Source organism: Oreochromis niloticus, linkage group LG11 (genome assembly GCF_001858045.2).
Source record: "Oreochromis niloticus isolate F11D_XX linkage group LG11, O_niloticus_UMD_NMBU, whole genome shotgun sequence".
Classification (NCBI taxonomy): domain Eukaryota; kingdom Metazoa; phylum Chordata; class Actinopteri; order Cichliformes; family Cichlidae; genus Oreochromis; species Oreochromis niloticus.
This window is the reverse complement of record NC_031976.2, coordinates 23,396,659-23,420,994: the sequence shown is the minus strand read 5'-3', so window position 1 is coordinate 23,420,994 and position 24,336 is coordinate 23,396,659. Positions and strand designations below refer to the sequence as shown.

At 41.2% G+C, this 24,336-nt stretch overlaps 2 protein-coding genes across 4 annotated transcripts in view; both read right to left on the bottom strand.

The window, feature by feature from the left end:
* The window catches only part of clstn3 (calsyntenin 3), a 30,726-nt gene extending 26,350 nt beyond the window's left edge, over positions 1-4,376 (bottom strand). For both annotated transcript variants that reach the window (XM_013274641.3, XM_013274642.3), the window contains exons 1-3: positions 3,992-4,376; positions 3,053-3,119; positions 560-682 (exon numbers count right to left, since the gene is read on the bottom strand). In XM_013274641.3, coding sequence (XP_013130095.1) covers positions 560-682; positions 3,053-3,119 — 190 coding nt within the window. In that variant the 5' untranslated portion in view covers positions 3,992-4,376. The remainder of the gene's footprint in view (positions 1-559; positions 683-3,052; positions 3,120-3,991) is intronic.
* Positions 4,377-4,710: 334 nt separating this feature from the next.
* Positions 4,711-22,479, bottom strand: lpcat3 (lysophosphatidylcholine acyltransferase 3). Of its 2 annotated transcripts, none has more exons than XM_005455464.4 (13): positions 22,323-22,479; positions 19,055-19,162; positions 16,738-16,844; positions 16,234-16,327; positions 16,019-16,056; positions 13,626-13,804; positions 13,386-13,494; positions 13,193-13,279; positions 12,797-12,960; positions 8,726-8,915; positions 8,306-8,461; positions 6,233-6,376; positions 4,711-6,157 (listed from the first exon to the last, which is right to left on the bottom strand). In XM_005455464.4, the coding sequence occupies exons 1-12, from the start codon at positions 22,405-22,407 to the stop codon at positions 6,257-6,259; spliced, it is 1,437 nt and encodes a 478-aa protein (XP_005455521.1). In that variant the 5' UTR covers positions 22,408-22,479; the 3' UTR covers positions 4,711-6,157; positions 6,233-6,256. The 2 variants fall into 2 exon arrangements, with proteins under 2 accessions (XP_005455521.1, XP_003450693.1); XM_003450645.5 differs by having other exon boundaries at positions 4,955-6,157; positions 8,768-8,915.
* Positions 22,480-24,336: the final 1,857 nt, after the last annotated feature.

Below are 24,336 nucleotides of genomic sequence, written 5' to 3'. Positions count from 1 at the left end.
AATTTCCTCTTCATTCTTGACACGGGTCCAATAAATTTCAGGGAGCCCCCGAGTAATTTAAGTTGATCTTTTATAATTTGACTGAACATAGTTATTTCCAGGTCTGCAAGTGCAAACACGATAACCTCATTTCATCAGGCTGCAGAGGCAGAGCGCCGCTGACTGCTCCTGCAACGAAGGGTTGAATTACACTATGATGGTCTAAAAATAGTGGACTCTGTGACTGAATACATTGCTTTTAATATAGAGACCGTCTGTTGGGAAATATGGCTGGAAATGGCAGCAGTCTGACATCTCGAAGTGAAAAATGAGCACTCGTGTTTACTAGTAAAAGTTCAAGTACGTAAACTGACATAAATAAACCTCAAACTGGCCTCAGAGCTGCAGCATCAATCTGTCCATAAAATTAAAGTCACATCATTTCCAATTTGACCCAGTGAGATGATTTCGGTTCGGCTACTCGAGCAGATGATTTGACCTATTTTACCGCAGGCTTCACATCAAAAATGTTCGCATCAACTTTATGCTCTTCCATGCTTCTTATTGCAGTTGGTGTTACCGGCGTAGTGAAGTGGAGCATCTTTGTCGAGGGCAAAGAGAGGGGGATTGAGCAGCACGGTGTTGTCGTTCTCCATGACAATCCCCTGGTACTCTGTCTCGATCCATGGCTTGTGCTTATTGGCTAAACGGCACAGAGAGGAGGCTTTGGGTTAAATGGAGCAATTAGAAGGAACCAATGCATCTATTTTTAACTCTTCATTATGGGTGAGGACACGGTGAGAGTGTGCACGAGTGGGAAAAATACACAATGGACGTGAGACAGTCTGAGCACGTTCACAATCTCACAGTTCGCCCCCCCCAACCCCCTTTTTTCTTCTCCATCATAGACCACCTGCCCTTGTTCATGTCAAGCACCACTCTGCACACCTTCCTGTCTGACAGTGTAATTAAAGCCAGTCAGATTTTCTCCCTAACACACACACCCACACACAGAAATATACTTCTCATATCAATCACCTAAACTGACCTGCCACAGGCGCCTCACAAAAAAAACAGAGTCAGAATCAAATGCCTCAGGTTTACTCTGAATTTAACCTTTAATTGCAAATTAATTATTCATCCTGGTGCTGAATGTTCTGTGCTGAGTGATCAAAGGGCGAGTTAATGAGCCAGAAGGATGACGATTTTACACTCCAGCAAAGAGCAAAAACAAAAGCCGGAGTGCCCTCCCTCTGTTGTCCTCAATCTCTTAACACAGAGTCTGAAATCAGACACAGGCACAGGACTTTTGTTTGGCAATCACTTTGTTGTCTTCACAGTGAGTTTTCTCCATAAAGTCTGACTGGAACTAATTTTGCTGTCTCGTCTGAGAGAGGAGAGGGAACAGAGGAAAAATGCTCCTGGTTCTGAATCTGATCGCACCGCTCTCCCTTCAGAGACGGCGCCGGAGTGTCGTGTGAAAGTTTTCTGAGTCTAATGCCAGTAAGATATGAGAGTTTTAGCACAAACACAAGACGCTTTTTATTGTCGAACTAGCTTAAAAACACTGAAGAAGGTATTTCCATTTTACTTGCTATTACACTTTTAAAAAAAGCACGCCGTAATGTATTTTTCATTTAAGCCCGTCACGCTCCGTTGCTGTATCTGAAAATGAGCTCGGACTCACCAGCTGTAATGGGTTTTCTGTTAAAACTAAATTTGCTTATGAGGTTTTGTTGTGCTTTAATGAAACTGCAGGCAAAGACGTGACTAAAAACAGACTATTTTTAAAAAGATATGCCCGTTTCTGCCAAACCCCTTCATCTTCGGGTGTGACATTATGCTGCTTTGTCTTGAATGTTTTTGCAGTTAAGTAGTTAATAATTAATCCACATATCAAGAAATTAATCAAGAAATTAGGCAGATTATGTGACAATGAAAGTATTATTAATTGCAGCGATAGCTACATATGCTTTAACAGAAGGGTTTTTTTAATTTATTTTTACATTTTCACAAATGTCCGAATTATATATGCATGCTTTAATTATTTAATATGACATAAAAGAAAAATTACTGAGCAAAAAAGAAGAAAGGAGCAGAAATGTGAGCATGCCAGACAGTTTGTAACACCAACTGGTTCAAACCAATTTTAGCTGGCACCAAACACATACTGAGGTTTAATACCCAGCCCTAATCAAAGACATTCATCCTCTCCTCCTCCTCCTCTGTTTCCATGGTCCTCTGGTGTGAGTCTCTTTTTTGGTCATTTATCTCCTGCCCTCTGTCCCCTCCGCTGATCCCCCCTCCCTCCCCTGCCCTGCCCTGCTATAGCATTAATCTGAGCATCAGGCCTGTGGATTACATCCCGGATTACAGATTGAGAGGCAGCTCACTCCATCTCTCTTCCTTCTCTGTGTCCCCTGGCACTCCTCCCCTCTCTGTCACTCTATCGCTCCACAACATTTACCCACCCCCCCTCACCGACACACACAAATAGCCCAGTATCTCACACTTTTCCTCTTCTCTTTTCCCTCGTGTCACCTGATCTCACGTACCACCTCTCTACACCCCCCACCCCCCGCTTATCAGCATGGATCTTTTCGGCACGTCCTCTCCTGTCACAGCTCCTTCTCCTCTTTCTCTCCTAACACCCCCTCCCACCCCCCACCTCTCTGACACTCCATCTCCTTCAATCTCCTCGTCTTCCCTGCGTCTCCGCTCCTCTACCTTCTTCTCCTCTGACATTCTCCCTCCACGCCGCCCGTTTCATCCGCCTTTCCTTCAACACGATAATCACAGGAACAATGATGCTGAAGCAGAGTCATGCTTCTCCAGAATGATAAATCTGCTATAGACGGGGGAAACAGATTTATCATTTTCTCAGAGTCACACCACAGGCGACACAGACACACCGGGTCATGAACATGTATGAGGGCTCAGACGTGCTGCTGAACGAGCGAGGCGTCGAAGCTGTAAATAAAGGAACAGTTCGGGCCAAAACAGCCACGGTCCTGCCTCAAAACCATCATCTCAATACTTCACAATTAAACAGTCAAAAGGATGAGGAACTGACCTTTGTTGCCAATGGCAACCGAAGTCAAGCAAAGGAGGAGGAAGGAGAGAAAATTCATTCTGTCCATCTGAGGGAGCAAAGGAAAAAAAAAGGAGGGGGGGAGAGGGGCAACAGGGTGGGGTGAGGAGAGAGGGGGAGGAATACAGTACATGCATCAACAACTGATCAGCAGTGAGAGGAGACAGGAACAGTAACAAGACAGAGAGACAGATCAGGCCTATCAGCTGGTGCTGCCTGTGTGTGTGCAAAAACATCACTGTGCAAGAGTCACGTATGTAAGACCTACACAGCAAAAAAAAGAGGCTACACAAGGAGGAACATGAACGATCGAGAAGCTGTTCACCATCACGAGAGTGGCATGGTTTCAGCTCGAGAGCCCAGGATAGCCTGTGGATCACATGCATACCTGCTCAGGAGTGTGTGTCAGGAGAAAAGGTGGCGTGTGTGTGTGTGTGGCAGTGTGGGTGTTTTCCCAGGTTTTCATTGTGGATTGTTGGAGCTGAAAAACCCTCAAGGACTCATTCTTCAGATGTGGCTGCAGCTGCATTTTTCCCCCCTAACCTAACCTGATATAACAAACCTCTATTATTTTTTCACCTTCACTGCTGCAGTTCTCGAAAAGCTACAGGACAGCACAGATGAACCCCCCCCCCAAAAAAAAGAAGAAGGAGGAAATATATCAGAGAAGAGTCAATCTGGTCACAGGTTGTTCAAGGCTAGACACACAAACACACACGTTCAGGAGCAGAAACATGCGACTATGCGACAATTTGCAGCCGATTTATATCACAGCCTGCCTGCACTGACACACATTACCACACAGCTCCGGGTACATGGCTGCCTATAGCCGTGTTCAGACATCGCATCGGGAGCCCGAGCAGGCTGAATGTCGCAGAAATGAAGGTCTGCTTGAGCAGAAACTTGCAGGTCTGACATTACCGTGCTGAGTGCGGTGATGCTCCTGGTTGGTACCCTGCCTCTACGCTCGCAGCATCCGCCTCTCACGCCCCTGCCGCTCGGCACAGCACGGCAATCCACCCGCAGGCTGCAAACGACCCAATCCTCCAGGTGGAGACGCACACAGGCGGATGCTCTCAACAACCCAAGACCCGGACAGGAGGGTTTATCTCCCAGGATGTGAGATGAGATGCGAGGAGGATGAAGACACCGATGGATGCCCTTGTTTTTTTTTTTTGTTTTTTTTCCGGCTCTACGGAGGAGGAACGGGACCAAAAAAAAGACGGTAGGAATATTACGCTGACGTCCCCTCCCTCTCGGCGTTTCTTAACCCGCCCACACTGCGTCCTTCTCCCTCTCCGGCCCCCACCAGCTCCGTACCAGACTGCTGCTCTGGCTGTTTTTTGCTGTTGAACGCACATTGAGAGTGACTCAGACCTCAACACAGCAATCCATCTCATCACGTTTATCCCCACCCCCCCTCCAAACAAATAAAAATAAACTCCAGCAGTAGCATCATGGTTACATGAGTAACACACGAGCTGCCCCATAGTTTTTTTTTTTCTGTTAAGATTTATTTTCGGATCATTAGTTTTGCCACACAAACCTCCCATGTCCACACTGCAAAATGACGTCATGTCACCCCCCTTTTGCCCCTGTGAGGCACATGAAAGCACAAACATATGAACTACAGCCAGAGGTTGAAAGCAGCATTTTATTTAACATTACAAAAGAGAAAAAAAAAAAAAAAAAAAAATCACCCTCCCCATCCTCTTTGCCACATACATTTTTTTTGTTCCTTTCTACATCTTTTAGGAGTAAGGCATGAAAAAGAAGTCTCTTGGAATAGCAGTTCACATCAATTAATAATCACTGTGTCATGTATAAATATTACCAAAAATCTGGGCTGCCGTTACAGCGAGGTTCGTCCTCTCCATGGGTGTGTGTGTGTGTGTGTGTGTGTGTGTGTGCGCGCACCGGCCTCAGAGGCAGAGGCCTTTCTCCAGCAATGCATGGATCAGACATAACAGCACCTCTCAGAATAAAGGAGGCATGGGAACCTTCCACTTAGTAGCCAGGACTGTCCCCTCCCCGCCCCCCAACACCATTTTATTTGTTTGCTTCCAGTTCAAAAAAAAAAGAAAAAAAAAAAGAAGAAGAAAATTTCACCCCCCCTTAAAAAAGCCTGTTTCCCCCCCCTTTTCATATAAAATCAGAACACCAAGAGAACCAAAACAATTAACTGTAGTGACTGTAGGGCTGTTCACTTTCACAAGTGTACATTTTTAGAGTCGAGGGGCTTGAATCGAGGCAGACAGAAAGACAGAGCGGCGTAAACACAACAGAGGGAGAAGAGGAGATGTGGCGAGAAGAAAACCATCACTGAGGAAAGGCGGGAGAACAATCGTTTCATTAAATCTTATCCAAAGCTACAAAAAAGTTCATTTTCATAAAACATGTTAACTTTATAAAATTCAATTTTTTACCCCCACCCCCAATAACAAATCAAATTAAATCCAGAACAAATGTACTGTAAAAACATTCATTAATACAAGGCCATTTAGAGTTGGGTGTTAGTGTACAGTGTGTGATTTAGAGTGCTTGTATAACCACTGGCAGCCATTTAGGAAGAAGAAGCCCTGATGATGATTACCATTACCATCCATCTTCTTACACATGTCGTAGCACAACATCAGAAAGTGCCACATGTGTGCTCACACTTCCTGCTCAATGTGGACGTGGAATAAAGAACAACGCATTTTTTAAAAAAAGAAAGAAGAAAAAGAGCCAAAAACAGACTCTGAACCCGTGACTTGTGAGCGTGTGCAGTTCTGTGTCGACAGCAAATGAATCTCTGAGTCCCACATGTGGTGAAATTTTAAAAAAGAAAAGACAAAAAACAGGAAATTGCTCCTGATTGGCTCACAATTACACCCCTGTGGCACAATGGTAATTTCCTGTAAACATCTCTCCAAATGTTTATAAAACACCCTTCCCGCCTGAAACACAAAAATATATAGAAATTTATTTATTTTTTCTTTTTAAACATGGACATATATTACTAAAAGGCCTTAAAATATTTTCCGTTCTGCTCCTTGGAAGTCGTAGTTCCCTTAAGTAAGTACTCAGTCTCAACGATGGATGGACCTGAAGGAAACAGACATGTTAAAAACCAATTCACGCACAACTGAAATGTCTTTAACAAAGCTGTAGTTTGCTTACCACGCCAAGTTCTAGTATCAAGTCTTATTCCTGTTTCTTCTCTCTTCCCTCCTTTTTAGGCACCAGCGCCTTACGGAGGTATGGCATTATTAAATATGCTGCTAGGAAGAATAGGTGACCACAGAAATAAACAGAAGAATACACCTGAGGGGGGAAAGAGAAAGAAGACGGAACAGTCAAATCATAATCTGCACGTGCAATGCTCAGTTTCTCTCTGCTGAAACCTGCCTGGCTGCTTTCCATCTCTCAGACCATCTGTGTAACTCACTTAGCCACTCTATTTCCTAAATAAATGCTTTATTTGTGCTTTGTTGCTGACTGTTCCTTATAAATCTCCTTTAAGGCAGTACAGAAAAGAAAGACGAAAATTCAATCCCATCAGTCTTTTCAGTGGCTTTTCTTTTCATCGACGCCGCGGGAGTTCTGACACGGGGGCCTCTTGGGGGGGGGGGGGGACAAAAACCAAAAAACACAAAAAAATATAACAAAAAACCAAAAAAAAAAAAAACCCCCAAAAGAACACCCCCCCCCCACCACCACCACCACCACCACCCGCACACACAAGGTTGTCTGGCAAGAATAAAAACTTTTGTGTTACAGCAAAAAGTTTCAATGTGACAACACACCGGAAAAGTGCCAATCATCGTATCATGAATAGCTGCAGTCTTTTAGCACCCGATAAACCTTCAAGTTTAAACTTAAACGCCTCCGGTTCTCCTCTAGTCAGAGGTGCTTCTAGTATGTTGCACAACAAAAGATGTGAAATGGCACAAACAAAAATTGTGTTTGTGTTCCTCACAAATGACCTTCCCGTGGTCGAGTTCACAAAAGATCTTTCAGTGCAGCACTTAAGGTTTTGTTAAAGGCTGCTGCTGAAACGCTGCAGAAAAATTAAACCGACACAGACGTGGTCAGGTTTTCCGCCATCAGGGCAGCACAGCGGTACGCTACAAACAGCAGCTTTGTAAACACGGCAACTAGTTGATATCAGAAATCCAAAGATCACTGCACACAAAAAAAATAGCAGCCTTTGTGGCTCAAAGTGTGTATTAAGCATTTAATATTAAAAAAATAAAGATAATATTGCACATGTTTATAAACAGCATGCTTTAAGTGACTGATGTGGTTGCACTTAAGTCCTACACAGAACTTTGAATACCCTCATCTGAATGTTGTAGCTGTGTACCGTCACCAGGGGGCAGTGTCAAACACACACGGACTGTCTGTTGAGACTTCTGTCGTCTGATAAGGAGCTAAGCTAAGGGACCCACAACAGCACAAACACAGTGAAGTGAAACAGTGTTTCAGATAATGAACACCGCTCCCTGCAGCTGCTCATCCTGCTTTTCTGATCTTTGATCATTTTTGGCACTCCCTTTCCTTTGTGGAGAGCTATGCTCTCTAAGCATTCTACCATCGAGGGTTTTTTGTTTGTTATTTGAGGACAGCATGTGAGCACATCTTTATGTGATAGCTTGACTTTGCATAGCCAAATACAAACACCCGTAGCACAGCCACCACAGGTGGGATGCAGAATCGCTGCAGGTGGGGTGTGGACAAATATGAAAAATAATGAGTGGAGCCAATTTGAATAAATGATTTTTTGTGCCTAAGGGAAAGGAAACAAAAGTTCACTTGTGCTATTGCGATCATTATGCTTACATGCTATTATTTTTTTATTGATAGAACCACAGTTTTATGAATCCTGTCATAAATTTCTGTGGGTGTGAATGAAGAAGATTCTTATCTTAACTGGGGGCTTGACAAAAAAAGAGTTTGAGAATCACTGATCCATGGACACAAATGTGGCACCACGAATCCACTGAAGTAGGATTGAAAGACTGAAGGTAGGGTTGGGTTTACATCAACACCTTTACAGGGAATTTTCAACTATTCGGCACAATTAAATTGCATTTAAAGAGAATTTATTTGAAAAATAACATCTTATAGTTGAAACTTCCTGTTCAGCGTGTGGCTAAAATGCATGAAATGCTGCCCTAAGTGAATGGTCAGGGGTTCCTTTCAAAGAGAAGTGAAAGAAGGAACCAAGAGAACTGTGACGTCTGGATTTACCTTGAGCCATTTGTCATAACTGAAGATGCAGAATGCCACTAAAGGATACCCCATGAAGAGCCAGTGGATAAACTGCTGGACTACATAGATGAGGGGGTAGAGTGGACTGTTGGCCAGCTTTGTCAGCACAGGACTGTCCTTTACTAGTGCCTGGGCCTGTCACACAAACACACACACACACACAGGTCACATCAAGATAGAAGAATGAATCTATAACCTTAAGTCACAATTATTCTCATTAGTAATGTGCATTTAATCAATAGTAGCATTTGATTCAATAAGAGCATCACCACTCAGTTTATAACAGAGCTAATGCCACAGTTGTAATCAATATACATTAAATGCAACACTCTTATTTTATACAGAGCGTGAGGACAGTTTGACAAACAGCACAATCACTACTTTCTGAGTAAAACGTACCGCTCGAGTTACCCAGTCCCAGCTCTGCGCCCTGTAACTGACCTGTCGCTCCACGGTGATGATGAAGAACTCCATGGAGAAGCACAAGATGTACCCGGAGTGAAGGCCGTGCCAAATCGATAAAAAGAAGAGCGTGGCCACATGAGATAAAGTCTTATTGCCCAGGAACTTCAACCGCTTGAACACATGTCTTTGTAAAGATTGAGGAAGAGGAAAAAAAAAAATAATAAAATGAGCTGGCTGTATCCACAACCACAAATTAAACAACAATTTGTGAATATTCATCCACTTTCCACAAATTGGACACACAGGTCTATGGTTTCTACCACATTACCACTACTTTGCTCGCTTTAGTTAATTCATTTCGACTCATTTTATGACACAGCACTTTATTTTCAAAAGATGACACACACACACACACACACACACACACACACACACACACACACACACACACACACACACACACACACGTTATCTTAATTACTTTTTTCTGTCTTTTGAGTTACATAACTGCTGCTCCAGTCATTCCCAGTTAGACGAAAGAGGAGACTGAGGGTGTGCTGGTTAAAATCGATCTATACAGGTGGATAAAACCACCTGCTGATCTACTGGGATTTTCCCACAAAAATCCTCTATGACAGTGGTTCCCAAACTCCGGGCCACAGACCGGTACCGGTTCTGCAGCAACTATGATGCTATCATGTCAAAATGGACCAAAAATCTCTGAGAAATGTGTCCAGCATCCTCTCGAATCTATACCAAAGGCTGAAAGGGGATCACACCATGGTATTAGCATAGAGGTGTGCCTAATGATGACTGCTGGTTGAGCTCTCCTTTTTTCTTTAAAATTCAAATTCTTGTTTTAATAATGAAACATTATTTTTTAGTGGGGTTTTCTTCGATTGACCTCTTGAGGGGGACAACCCATTTCTTATAACAGTTTGACTTGACTTGGCCGGGGTGTATCCCCACCTATCACACCTGAGATGGGCTCCACCACCCAGGCACCTGGATAAGAAGTGTGAAAAGAAACTGATGGAGCTTAGTTTGATCCTTCTGAGATTTTTTGATGTAGTCAATGTGACATTTTCAGGTTAAATAAAACCTTAAACTGTGCGCGTCTTTCATTCGGTCTCTTCTAAAGAAGTTAGAGTTATAGATTATCTCTTTAACCGGAAATCCAGGCTGCCAGACACACTTAATGCATCAGCTGTCACGCTGGCGAGCACTCATTCACCTTGAATTTGTTGTTGCATAGCAACTGAGTTATATTAAAACCCAACAACTTTGTGTCCTGTACTAAACGGACTTTACTAAATATAACTGTGACCCAGACTGGAACATTATAACAACTTAAAATCAAACCTCAAACCAGAGTTTCTTCTTCTATACTGCACACAGGTGAGAAGCTGCAGTGTTAGCTGAATGGAATGGGACCAGACACGGGGGTACATGAGGTGGTGCTGTGTAAAAGCATCAGTACGCTTCAAAGCGCCTCTCAGATAATTAACAGCATCCATCCTCCCCACTGTCACTCACACAAACACGAACTGAGTGATCCTGAATACCAGGACACAATACTGTTTGGATCCAATAGTAACTGAATATTCAAAGCTTTGGCCAGCTGGAGGGGCACAGGTGTCTGATTTTATACTAAGGACCTTATCTAATGTTAAAATAAGGGCCATGCTGTGATTTGGAATAGATTGACATTTCCAAAGGTCACTCAGAGAAAGCTAGAAGTGGTAAAAATGATGGTTGGGAGGTTGACAGTGATGTGCCACTCAGTGAAATAAGCAAGAACTTGTATGACAGCCAGTAATGTTTATAGACTGTAGATGCATAGATAAACAAGAAATCGGAACATCAGTGATGCAGCAGCCCATCCAGTTCACAATCATTCACAGTTCAGTTTATTGTAAATGCAACCTTGACCACAATATGGGTGAAGGCCTAAATCAGGGTTGGGAAATTAATTTCCCCAAGGGGCCACATGAGAAACTGGGACTGTTGTGGAGGGCCACACAAATAAGCTTATAGGAGAGTTCGGTTTATTGGTGAAGACCTCAACAACGGTCCCAGTTTCCAAAAGTTAATTGTTTAAATTCTGACCAGTGCTGTAGAGGAGCAGTAACTCTTGTGAACTGTGGACAAACAACTGACTGACAGACCGACAGACAACGGACATCTTGCCATGGCATATGCTGGTCCTTCAGCCTGCTGAACTAAGAAGTATCTTAAAAGTCTTTGAAACTTTACTAAAGCTAACTAGGTTGGCAACAATGATGTTAACTGAAGGAACGACGGTCACAACTGGGAGTGACAAAAATGATACCAAAGCTGAAAACTCAACATTTCCTTAATGAACAAAAATCCAAACACATGAAGGTTCGGTGACAACAAACAGTCAATTCTTTTGCTACTTCTTCCTTTGTAACACCAGTACAGAGGGTGAAACGTCTTAAAAGACTAATTACACAAGCACAAGTCCTGACACAAGCAGGTGTAGCTGTTAGCCGTCTGCTAACAGCTAACAACAGGCTTTCCTGTAGATTCTTAAAAAGACACACACGCACACGCAACACTTTCCAAGAAGTCTGTGCTTCAGTTAAGTCACTGAAATTATAACATTTTACTAGCTTACTATTAGTCTGTGTCAGACACTCATAAAGTTTACGAGCTAAACCTGCTACTGTTGGCTAAGACATTAGGAATCCACCTTGTGATCCAAATACAGTCACCTCTGGCGGCAGAACATTAAACATAGCAAGGATCAAATTGTTATCTTTAAGACTTGAACTTGTGAACCACAAAATGGTGATGTCACAGTGGCTATGTACATCTCGCATATACGGTCTATGGGACAGATATACACTTGTAGCCATTATAGGCTTTGGGGAAAAAAAACAAACAAACCACCACAAAGACTAAACCCCAGATCTGTGTGGCACAATGAAGACACCAATGATTGTAGTACAATGCACAGTGTGTTTTCAAATCATTTCAGGTTGCACTTAGTTTCATAAACACATGACCTTGCTGCATGTGTATATATTCAAACCACAGCAGTGGACTGAAACTCCAATTAGCATTTTATTTTGAGGATTTTTTTTTCTTCATTTGTTCTAAATTAAAATCTAAAGCCTAACATTTTCTGCCTACCAGTGTGGCAATTCTGAATCTGAACATATGTTCAGACGACCCTTCTGTATAAATATTTTATACGTGTATAAGAACGCTGAACCTTTCGCCTCCGTTTCCCTAAGGTTTGTGACTTATTGCATCATTCATGAATTTAATTGCACACCCCTCAAAAAGATCAGTATAACACAGCCTCACATTAACCAGTGCATCTGAAGCCTTTCATTATTAAAACTTCTCATGTGCACCAGGAGTAACTCAGAAGTGGTGCATTTTAGGCTAAAAATACGACTTCCTTTATAGGTTAAACAATGAGCCCAGCAAGTGTCAAGCCTGTGATACATCTACCAAATGCCTGAAAACGCTCCATCAACTAGTTCCAATACAATACCCCCTTAAGTCCTAACTGACTTTATAGGTTGCATTTCTACATCCCAGCCACTTTAATTTCCATTTGAGCCAGTTTCTACTGCCACTCTACATCTGAAGGAGTGTCGTGGAGTAGAAAGAGAAAGTAAGCGTGGGTTGTTAATGCATTGAACTGAAACGGAGCATGTAATAAACTGTATGTTCAGTAAATTGCTTTGCTCACTGCGGCGGTTGTTGTAAAACTGCCACACTTTCAAAGAATTTCACACATGAATCTTCTGCACGAAAACTGTCAATAATTGTCTTTAATTGCAAAGTTAAAATCCTCCCAGGATGCCTTCACCCACCTGTGTGATGATTCTTTTATTGTTAAACTGCAGAAAGGCAGAGGCTTTGGTAATTTATTTATTTATTTAGTGACAGACTGGCACGTATGCATATTGGATTGGGCTGTTATTCCTCCCTCTCCCCGTTATCATCCAAGCAAATATTTAACTTTTATAGCATGGCTTTGCATACCAGCTAGAGAACGTCTCAGATTTCAGACTGCACACTGACCTGGCAGCCCAGGCGTTAGTGTTGATGTTGAAAGAAGCAATGGTTCCTCCAAAGAGTGGCGTCGTCTCAAAGAGCCACACCTTCATATTGGCGCACGCGTCCCACTGGTGCTTACCGTCCACTACTCCATTGTATCCCAGTCCAGTTAATATGCATACACCTTCCTGTAACACATAAAGCGCGCACTTTACTGGCTCATGTAAGATCACACCATGAAGCACACAAACCTGATTAACTGGGAATTCATGCTAAATGAGGTGTGCCTTAGAGAAATGTATGAATGCATGCAAAACCGGCGATACTGCCGACAGCTTGTACAGTTTCACATTATTGAGGCTTTATTAGCTTTTAGTTGTTTGCAGTGAGGTACTTGTTCAAGATCAAGAGTCTACTTACCGCTATAACCCAACAGCTGACATATTTATACAAAATGATTTTGCCCCACAGCAGAATGAACACACAGCGATACCAGAATGGCTGCGCCTGTGGAAAGGAAATCGTTTTGCAATTAAGACATTAAAAAAAACAAAAAAAGAAATCTTTTCTTTGTTTATATCGTGATTATTGGGAATGCTATTGCTGTTCTCACCTCATATTCATCTGTTAAATAGTAGCTGTCTGGATAATGAGGACTAAATATCGCATATATCACCAGGCAAAGGAAACCAAGAGCAAACCTCTTCATAGCTGGTACAACACTGAGAGAAATAAGGAGAGATAAAGAGACTTTAATAACGTTAACTGAAGGGCTGTGATAGTGAGAAGTTGCTTTTCCCCCCTTTAAAAGAGATCTAATAAAGGATTATTGTTCAGTTCATTTTTCTTTAACCTGTTGGGAACCTTTCCAGGGCAGTCGGTGAGCTCCCTTGCCACAAGTCTTTGGTAGCTGCGCAGTGTAAACTGGGGACCCACAAGGAAACCGCCATAGAAGTAGGAGAAGCCGCACACCTCGAGCAGCGAGGGCACGGACCGCAGGGCCGACGCCTTCTGCTCTGCGCTCAGCTTGGACTGGAATTTAAAGATGTGGCAAGTAAGCAACAGGGAAAAACCAAATGGACATTAAAAGGCTCAGAATAAAGGCAGGTTAGCAGACATTAAATTGAATAAAAGACAAATAGGGCTTCACTAAATACTCATTAACTGACGGCTGTAAACAGTGTACTTGAGTATGACCCTTAGCATTCAGCTGCAGTACTGAGTAATGACATCGTTGAATGGCGTCTATGCAGATAAGAGATAAAAAACTGAGTTAAAAGCAAAAATCCTCAGATTAGAAAGAGAGAGCAGTGTGGGTAATTAACAGCCATCATAGATGTGCCAACAGCAAAAGACAGAATTCAAACTAAGCGAAGGAATGAGGAAACAGTAACACCTATTGTTGCAACGTGATTATTAATGGACTGGTTCGGTGAAGTCAGGGAAATGGGGAGACGCATTAATGAGTCGGGAGTAACATGAAGAAAACCACTGTGATAGGCACTACAGTGCTGTAGCTAACTGAGAGCCTGAGCTAACTGAGACATAAAGCAGAGAAGGCTGAGAAGAAGATCAGCGCAGATCCTCACCACCATAAAGATTTCTTATTATGTCGCTTTGAGCTGCTGGTAGACCTGCTTTCAGTCCTTTAGTTTCACGTCGTTTTAGCAGTTTAACAGGAATATCTGCTTCCAACTGCCCACTGCTTTGCAGCGCCTGAGGCAGTCCAACTACTATATACCAACTTCTTACAATTGCAACAATTGTTTGTTTTGCAATTAGTCCTCATGTCGCTGAGGACACTGGGCGCTTGGTACCCATTATGCCTTTTTCCAAGTCCCACTGGATTAAGCCTAAAGCACATGAGCGCACTGTTGTGTAGTGTCATAAAAATGGCATGGAGAGGCATGCAGCTCCGCCTCTGATCATAAACTCTACATCCCCCGTGGAAACTGTGGCGTACTGTGTGCTGTCTATTTTGGTTACTTCACTTATGAAACCTGTAGGCACCAAAAGGCCTTTCTGATTACTTCATATTTTACTACAATTATTTAACTGATAAAAAAAATAGTCATGTGAAAAAACTAAGCACACCCTTACGGCTTCTAAGTGAATTAAGAGGGCAAGTAGCTGCCACGTGGTGATAATCAAATGTACTTTATTTAACCATCAGTAAGTGAGACTTTGGGTAGGCTGGTATTCTGGAGAATTCAGGTGTTTTAACACAATTCGATAATCTTCCCAGAGGTGGACAGCTCACTAAATTCACCCCAAAGTCAGACTGCGAGATGCTCAGGGAAACTTGAACGTAAAGATCGTATCACTACGGTTATGAAGAGACTGAACAAGTATGGCTTATTTGGAAAGAGAAAGTCAGAAGAAAGCCTCTTCTCTCTAAAAAGAACATGATGGCACAGTTTAGGCTTGCAAAGTCAGAGCAGAACAAACCACAAGACCTTTGGAATAACGCACAGGTAAAACAAACAGAAGATCAGCCTCATGCCAACTGCTAAACACAGTGGTGGAGGTGTAATGATTTGGGCTTTTTTGCAGCCACGTGACGTGGGCACTTTTAAGTCCCTGAGTCGGCCATGAACTCGTCTGTGTTTTTCAGATTTTTTTTTAAAGAGTCAAATGTGAGGCCTTGTGTCTGACAGCTAAAGCATGGCTGAAGCCCAAGGACAATGTTTCCAAGCAAAGCAAATCTACACTGAAAAAGAAAAGAATTAAGGTGTTGCAACGGCCCAAAGTCCAGACCTCAACCGCGTGCCAGGGTGGTGGTGGTGAAATGCTGCGGTGGGACTTTGCATGCATTTGTTTATGCTTCTCTAAACCTCAATGAAGTGAAATAACGTTACAAAAAGAGAGCGCAGCAAAAAGCTCCACCACAGCGATGTGAGAGACTGATAAAGTTCTACAGAAAACAATCGTTTCAAATTATTCTTGCCACGGGTGGTTCTACAAGCTGCTGAATCACGGGGTGTACTTCTTCCACAGGACTGCACAGCGTACAATCAAAAGTCTTTTTCACATGATTCTAAATATTTTCTATAATTAACTTTTTACGCAAACAGCCCTGCTGGTGTAAACAAAACAAAAAAACCCAACTTAGAGACGTGACTCTGCTGATGCAGAGATTAAACCCTCCCCCACAAAAAAACAATACAGAAATGACTGTTACATGCTCTAACAAAGATGAATGTTAGGAAAGCCTCTAGGCAAAAGCAAGAGAGAGCAATAACTCACCGGTTCCTTCCCGCCATCATAGTAATCAAACGCCAAACCTGCAATCAGAAAACACAAATGTGTCTATGAGACTATGGCAAAGGCACCATTACTGTCAGGAGCACTTGATCAAAAACAGCTTAAAGCATGTAAAGGCCCAACGTGCAGCCTTTCAGGAGGTTGTAATGACATCAATGGGAAAAAAGGAAAACAATTACTGAGCTACATCAACTCACCGATAAGTTTAAGTGTGAGGACACAGTGAGGCATAGTCCACTTGATGTCATACTCCTCTGTGGCTGTGTAATAATACCCCGCTAGTAGGTATAACTGTAGGAAGATGACATTCAGGTATCAAATATAGTGTGAGCAGCTGTTTTGTTTTTGTTTTTTAGATTTAGAGAAAACCTGAAGAAAGAAAAGGACTCACAGGAAGCTGCTTAAAGTGTGAAAATACAGAGTTGGCACATTTCTTTTTATGAACGTACTCATAAGTTTGTCAGACTGTGGGCATCATAAAGCATGTAAAAAGTGCCACTTCCTTACAGGAAGCATGCGACTGTGTTGTAAGATTACAGACCTCCTTAAGTAAATGGAACAAACAGTAGTTAGGCATCAACAAGACAAAGAGTAGACCAGAAAATGCGGATCAAGAAATCAGATTTAAAACTTTGCCTGAATCACAATATAGTACATGCGAGAAAAATAGCAGTGGAGAGATAAACCCAATAAAACCTCACCATTTGAAAGGTAAAGCTGCTCAGGATGGCTGTTACCGTCCTTCCCATGAGCCTCAGCATCAGAAATTGGATAAGGACGCATACTACGGAGTGATAGAGCTGAGAGCCTGGAAAAAGAAAAAGAGACGGTGAGCGGGGGAAGATGGCGAGTGTAGTCAAGTGTGACATGACAACAGCGTTTTTCCTCTACAGTTGAGAATTGGCAGAGACAGAGAGAGGACAACAAGACGAAGACATGACAACATCTGACTTGAAACGAACTCGAGGAGAAAGGTAAAGCAACAGACCTGCTGTAAAATCCAAGTGCAGCAACAACAAAATAAAGAAAAGAGAAAGAAATCAATGTTGGCAGTTTGTTTACTACTCCAGCATACCACTCTCCCAAGAGTGAGCACAAGCCACTCGGTTTCTTTGTCTACCAGCAGCAGACCTCAAACTGAGGGCCAGGCCCCACTGGTGGTACATGCAGCCTACTGTGGTGCGCAGGAGGGGGTGCAGAAGACCAGAAGCAGGAAACCCAAATACAAACAACAAACAAGAGTTTGCTGCTGCCACAGGAAATTACAACCTGGATCATTTCTTGGTATTAATCATTTATAAATACTGTGGTAATTGAGGGTTTTTTATGCTTTTTAAAGTGGATGTGCCAAAAAAAAAAAAAAAAGTCTACAAAAAGGTACACCGAGTGTTACGAGTTTGACATTTGGTCTAGATGAGCTTTCTGTGTGGCTGAAAGAACGTGTTTTTATTAGTCATCAGACTGAATATGAGCTGGTTTTCTTTTAATAATAATGTCATGGCTGCAACTAATGATTATTTTCATTTTCAGATTTTTCATTTCTGAAAAACACAAACAAGAAAATGTAACCCTTTTTAAAAGAAAGAAATGCAGAATGAAAAGAAGTATAATATGTGACAGCCAACATTTTTTGTTTTATTCCAAAAATACTGAAATATTAAAAAACTGAAACTCAATTTACTATTTTATGAAGGCAAAGAAGAACATCAAATAACTGCGTTGAGCATTTGAGATGCCTGAATTGGAAAATATTTGGCATTTTTACTTGTCCAATAATTGGTGGATTTTCTTTCTGTTAAGTTACACAAATTCCTCAAAACATCACCTTGAGCTCTGAGAAGCTTTTTATTGCTACTGATTGGAACAAGAAAACGGCTGGCAGGAACTTTTTAAAAGTAAGTGGCAGCTCACTGCATCATATGCTATGTGCGGGTAACAAAGCATAGTTGAAGGGAGGACCTTTTACTTCCCTGTGACTTGACAAAACTTGATGACTAATCCATAGTGTGGTTTTAAAAGAGGCATTAAAACCACACTGCATTTAAAAGAAAATGAGGTAAAAGTGCTTTCTGTTCAAGTCCAGCTTCTCCTTTTTTTTCCCTTTTTTTTTTTTTATAAAGTCAAAGTGTCTCCGTTCTTAGTCATAAGTTTGGACAGCTGCTAATTTAAGGCGTACTTCAACATGTCCACACCTCAGATTTTTTCCTCACAAAGTGTGAAATAATAAATGTGTTCAATTTCAGAGCAAATCTGACAGCTGCAAATTATGATTTGCAAGCAATGGAGAAAATGATAATACCATCAAAATAATCATAAGTAAATGTAACAACTCTAATATCGGTAAAATGAATTAAAAAGGGCAGCATCCCTCAAAACATTCAATTTCGAAATTAGAAACATTATTTAATGTTATAATATTCCTACTCAATTCACATTCAGATTAATCTGCAACTACTTTTATAATTTGTTCACTGTTTTATCCCCCGCCCGTCCCGTCCCAGGCACAGTGCCGAACTTTTTCTAGTGTTAGATGATGGATTAAAAATTAATTTAAAGACATGAACCAGAATCCCTGAAAACTGAATAATTTCGCCCTTTTTCTTGTTGGAAAAAAAAAAAGAAGCAATGATTGACTTAACAGATAAAACAACTTGACTCTGAACATCCTGAAAACGTGTTGAGAGCCTTAACCTTAGAAATTCTGACTTGATTCATCCTCAGACTGTTATTTGTTACGATTACACAAGAAACACAGAAAAGCTTAACCAAAATAAAGGAACAAGGTCACTGTTAGCGATTTAACAGCAATGTTAACAGTACAGAATTCAAAATCAGGTTAAAAACAAATCTCTAAAAAGAGCACAATCAACAGACCGTTAGATGTTAAAGACACAGATACCACATTTTGGTTAATAACAGCAAATGTATTTATCCTTTTATGCATTTACGACAAACATACATTCACTTCAAATCATAAGAGATAAATCAGGTCTTTCCAGACATGCCACTTAATCTCACCAAAGTTGAATGCTGCTAGAGCCAATCCAGAGAAGGTGTGGAATAAATGGATAACTGTGGGAGTCTGGTAGAACAAGAACCACCGGTACACCACAGCAAAGGGATACCCTGCAGAACACACAAGGAGAAACAGGAAAATATGTTAATGGGAACTAGAGTGTGGTTCTTCATATCAGCCGAGTAGGCTACTTTTAATCTCTCCTGGCACTAGCACCGACCTTCTAGGTTAAACAGATGACGTGAGTTAGCGCATAACTAACACTGGTGGGTTTGTGTGCCACGTTGTGACAAGTCAGGAATCTCAAGGAGAAAGATTATCTCCATGGCGAAAGACTAATTCTTTTATATAGCGTGAACCATTTTGAGGTGAGGTAACAAAAACTTAAAGATATTTATATGATATAAATCAGAAATGTAAAAGGCTACAAACTGAAAAAATTCTACATGTTAAAGTTTTCTCTGCATCTGAAGGATAATGAATAACAGCAAACCAGCATCTGTGCTAGGTGTACCCTGTGAGATGCAAAGATCAAGTCCATCTATCCATTTTCATAGCAAAAAAATAAATAAAATAAACCCCACAAAACAAACAAACAAACTCAAACAAAAAGTTCTTATTCAGTATATATCAAGACTGAGTCAGGATATCCACTTATTCATTTGACTAATTACTCGTCCAATTCTGGGTCGTGGAACCTATCCCACCTGTCACAGGGAATATCCCAGACAGGTCACCAGACCACCTGACGGCTCTTCTTGCTTCTCATTTGTAAATTTTCTCTATACTCTATACACAGTTTTTGTTAAGGTGGTAGAAGAGGTTTGTTGTGTCAGTGTCTGTGTTGGAACCAATTTTCTGCAGAAGTCGCAGCAACTCAAGTACGTTTTTCCCGTTCTGCATCAGACTTTTCATAATCGAACCATGTCTAAGCTACAGAGGTAGGCCCTCGTTTAGGAACGAGGTCATCTATTTGTTTTGGCTGGTCCTTCTGTGGTGCCGTGGCAACTATTGCAAAATGTAATCTCAAGCAATTAAAATAATATTCCAGTAAACAGTGTGGTCCTGGTCTGAAGAGTGAAGCCAAGGCAAAAGTGCCTTAAATTGGCTACCAAGGGGCGACTGCTGGCTGCAAGAAGTGATCTGACTCTAGAACTCGGGGGTAAAATTAACCTCAGATGCTTTTTAAAACATCATTTGCATCCATCCATTTTCTTAGGCTAATTTAGGGCTGTGGGGAGCTGGAACCTATCCCAGGTGTTAAAGGCCAAAAAGGTGATATGTACAGGAAACCAATCACTCGCCCATCACAGAGCTAACAAAGAGACAGACAACCACACATTCTCAGAAACACACGTACGGTCAACATGATCAATTTAGAATCACCTATGAGAAACCGGAGTACTCAGAGGAAAAAGCACACATGTACAAGGAGAACACACAAACCTTTTTCCTGTTCTGCCCTACAACATGGCATTTACTGTGTTTTTATTGTCCTTATTAAAGGCAAAAATGGGTATGTTTTAGGACCTGGCTAGCTCAGCGCAAAGCTTCAGGAATTTAACGTAGCAGTGACAATGTTTCTTTTTCATATCTAGCCTACATTCTGGTTATACTTTTATTATGCCGAACACGCAACATCTTGCTGCCATACACATTTACTACCATCTGTTAACAGCAGCATTTTAATACAAAGCTGTACTTTATACACCTCTGTGAGAGAAACATTGGCTTCCAGTGTCTGGTGGCTTAAGAGTTTAAAAATTAAACTGCACACCACTGATCTGTTTAATCCAAAGACTCCAGGAGGACCAAAAAGAACTTGGGGCAGAGTGCCACAGACGGGGTAAGGAAGTCAGAAAGCACTGAAAGACAGATTAACACATTGTTTTTTCCAAGGGTATTTGTAGAAAAGTATGGAATAGTGCCAGCTTTATCCTTTTAAACTTTTGCAATCTGAAAAATCGGGTGAAAAGGCGCTGAATCCCTTGAATGCAAAATCCTACATGCTTCAAGTAGAAACCAAAAGCCCCATTAAAGGAAAAAGTTTTGAATTTTGTAATGTCCTACACAGCGGTTTATTATAAGTAACTTGACCTACACATAAAAGGATGCGCAAGAATGGAACAGATGAGGCAACTTTGTTTTTGTTGTAGTGTGCAGCCGTTACTACTGAACTACACTACTATGCAACGCACATTAAGCAACTTCAGGACCGGGGATCGTGCAACAGGTTAGGTGACAAGTTTCCAAACAAAGTCTCGGCTGAATAGCCCCTTTCAGTCTATAGCAGGGCTGGAGTCAGGCGAGGGAAAACAGACGTGTCCGTGTGTTGGAGCAAAGTTCAGCGAGGACAGTGTGGAGCACCCTCCCCCACCCCATTCACCCCATTTGGTGAGGACCCACATTGACATACTGCAGTCCTTAATGGCACGTTCCCCTGCACAGCTTCAGCAACATGGTCTTAAGTTTGAACCCAAAACAGGCAAAAGGTTGGAAAAAATGAAGACCAGCTAAAATGTCCTTACAATTCCAAGCTTTGCAACCGGTCCTCACAAGGACAACTACACGTGAACGTGCACACACACACACCTCCGACAGCTCTAAAGTAGTGCTATGTGTTAATCCCAAAGCACTAAACCAACAAAAGTAATGTTAGACTTGTCAAATGAAATTCAGCTCTTGTACCAGTGCAACCCCCTCCTCAGAGTGTGTCCCCTCTCTGCACAGCTTTGTGTGGAAAAAGGGGAGTAAGGGGGCATATTTTGGCAGCCTGTGCTTCTCCCTCCCAACAACACTGCAGCTATTATTGTCGACCCCGGTGCCCCCAAAACCCCAATCTCATACGACAACGAGCAGGCCACACATAGCTCCATAAAAGTGCAGAAGGATGCATTTTGCTGCACAATCCTAGCTTCCCGTTTGGCAATCCCAACAGGTAGAAAATGAATGTAGTTCAATTAAAAGCCACATGTTAGCCGTTTGTGGTGAGGCTGTGCAGGAAACTACTCTGAGGGTGTGTGCTTCCTGGAAATAAAGCTACTGTTTGAGGGGCAGCCTGAGATTTAAATATAAAGCTAATGTTTTCGCTACCAACACCAGCAGACCGACAGACAACTGGTTAGTGTCACAGCTGAGTGAGCGTTATGTTAGCTGAAACTATTTAACAGTTAGACCACCATAGGAGCCGCTCACACCTAACGCACAGGTGGGTGTGATGACCTTTGTCCGCGACAACAACCTGTAAGTGTATCTTGGGTAGAAACTCACCGATTAAAATAGATAAAATGAGCCGAATCGCTGGTTCCGGGGAACCTAAAGACTCCGACAGTTGCTCCAGCAAGGGGGCCGCCATCTTTCTTGTGGGCGGAAACGTCTTTTCGCCACAGTTCAGAGAGCTGTGCGGACGCAAACATCAACTTTTTAAAGGATCCCTCAACGCCTCCTCTCTTTACCTCCCCTTTATGATGTCAACTTTTTTTTTCTTTTGCGGTCAGATTTTGATAAATTAAGATATACTTAATTTATCAAAAAGGTGGGCAGTTGCGATAAATAAGAAAATATAGCTCAAATATCACACGAAAAAATATAGTAAAGTAAGATAAATATACATTTAAATGAAACGTTAAGTAATTATATAATAAAATAAAATATTATTAGCAAAGCAAACCCATTCTTTGGTCTCCACTGAATTTAACACAAAGCTTTATTATCCTTCTTTTACTTAAGGAATAATCAGCAGAGCTTTTAAAAATGCCATAAACGTTATTTAATTATGTTTTTGTTAATGTTTTTAAGATTTCCATATGTTATTAGCTTTATTATTGCAAGGATTTGTTTTAGTTTAATGTATATAGCTAACAATAAGTGGATGTATAAACAAAATATAAACAAAAAGAACAACTGCACAAACATTTATGATAATAATTTAATTTCTTTTTTTTTAACATGTCACGTTTGGTGACAACTTGGTAAGTCAGTATCAGCCCCACTTTTTGAATCCCTGTGGGTAAAACTCATGACAGTAGAAAACAGATGCTACACGGTGGTGTAAGTGTGCCCCCATGTGGCGAAATAAAGAAACAACATTAAGAGATGTTCCCTGAACAAGAACATCAAAAAGTCATTTTTAACTTTTTTAACTAGCCTTATAATTTATATTGCAGTTTACTTAGTTAAACATTAAAAATGGAAAATGTCCCCTTTTTGTTTATTTCAACAGTCTCGAGTGCAGACAAGTGTTACGGAAATCTGAAATAAATCAATCTACACAAACAAGCTGTCTTTCTGAGATTTTAAGTCAAACAACTATACAGAGTACAGGAGATGTCCACATGGCATTTGACAAAAAGTAATAACAAGCATGGAATAATTTATAGGAATAAGTTATCTCCCCACCACGGTCACAGAATACAATCAGGACATAACGCGCAAAAGATAACTTGTACAGATGAGTGTATTTTGTAATAGAGAACTATATAAAGACAAAAACATGATACTATGGAGCCTTTCATTCAGCTATATCAACACTGAGACGAATGTCAGGAGCGATTTGTAACAGAAGGATAGCAGCAAGATTGAAAGGGAAAGTTTACGTGATGGTGGTGAGACCTGTTATGGTGTGTGGTTTTTGTATAGTACCACTAACAAAAATACAGCAGGCAGAAGTAGATGTGACCAACTGGAAGAACAATATGATGTTGTATTGTATTTTCTTTACTTTACTCCTTTATTTTAAACTACTTTGACTATTTACTGAGCTCATTCTTTCCACTTATTTTGGGTTTTTATCTTAGTCGGGGGAACATGTTATTTTCTTGGATCGAGCTTCATATTTATTCTGCTTATTGGAGCACAGCTTAAACTACGGTTTTTTTTAACAACTTGTCATACTAATGATGATCAGCAAATGTTGTTAATGTATTTTTTTTAGTACACTGCATTTTCAACAAACAACACTGAATTAAAAACAACAACAACAACAACAACAACGTGAACAAAAGAAATTCCCATTTGGTAATTAAATATTGTGGGTATATGTCATTTTAAAAAAAAAACAACGACAACAACATTAAAAGGTACTCTATAATTAACATTAGAAATCCTTGAAAAATAAACTATTTAAGTATAATACAAATGATTTTAAAGAGGACTCGACTACCCACCAATCAGAGCGCTTCTATACTAAGCCGTTATTAGGGGGTGGGGCTTGGCAGATTGGCCATTCATCCAGAAAATGAGATATTTTCTGTTTTACCTTTGCCTCTAACGCAAACTGAAAGCA

Excerpts from the sequence above, each read along its gene's own strand:
- lpcat3 (XM_005455464.4), bottom strand. The coding sequence starts at position 22,407 with ATGGCGGCCCCCTTGCTGGAGCAACTGTCGGAGTCTTTAGGTTCCCCG. Across the intron at positions 19,163-22,322 it reads CATTTTATCTATTTTAATCG|GGTATCCCTTTGCTGTGGTG; the intron begins GTGAGTTTCTAC and ends TGTGTTCTGCAG. Across the intron at positions 16,328-16,737 it reads GCAGCTTTACCTTTCAAATG|TTATACCTACTAGCGGGGTA; the intron begins GTGAGGTTTTAT and ends ATCTTCCTACAG.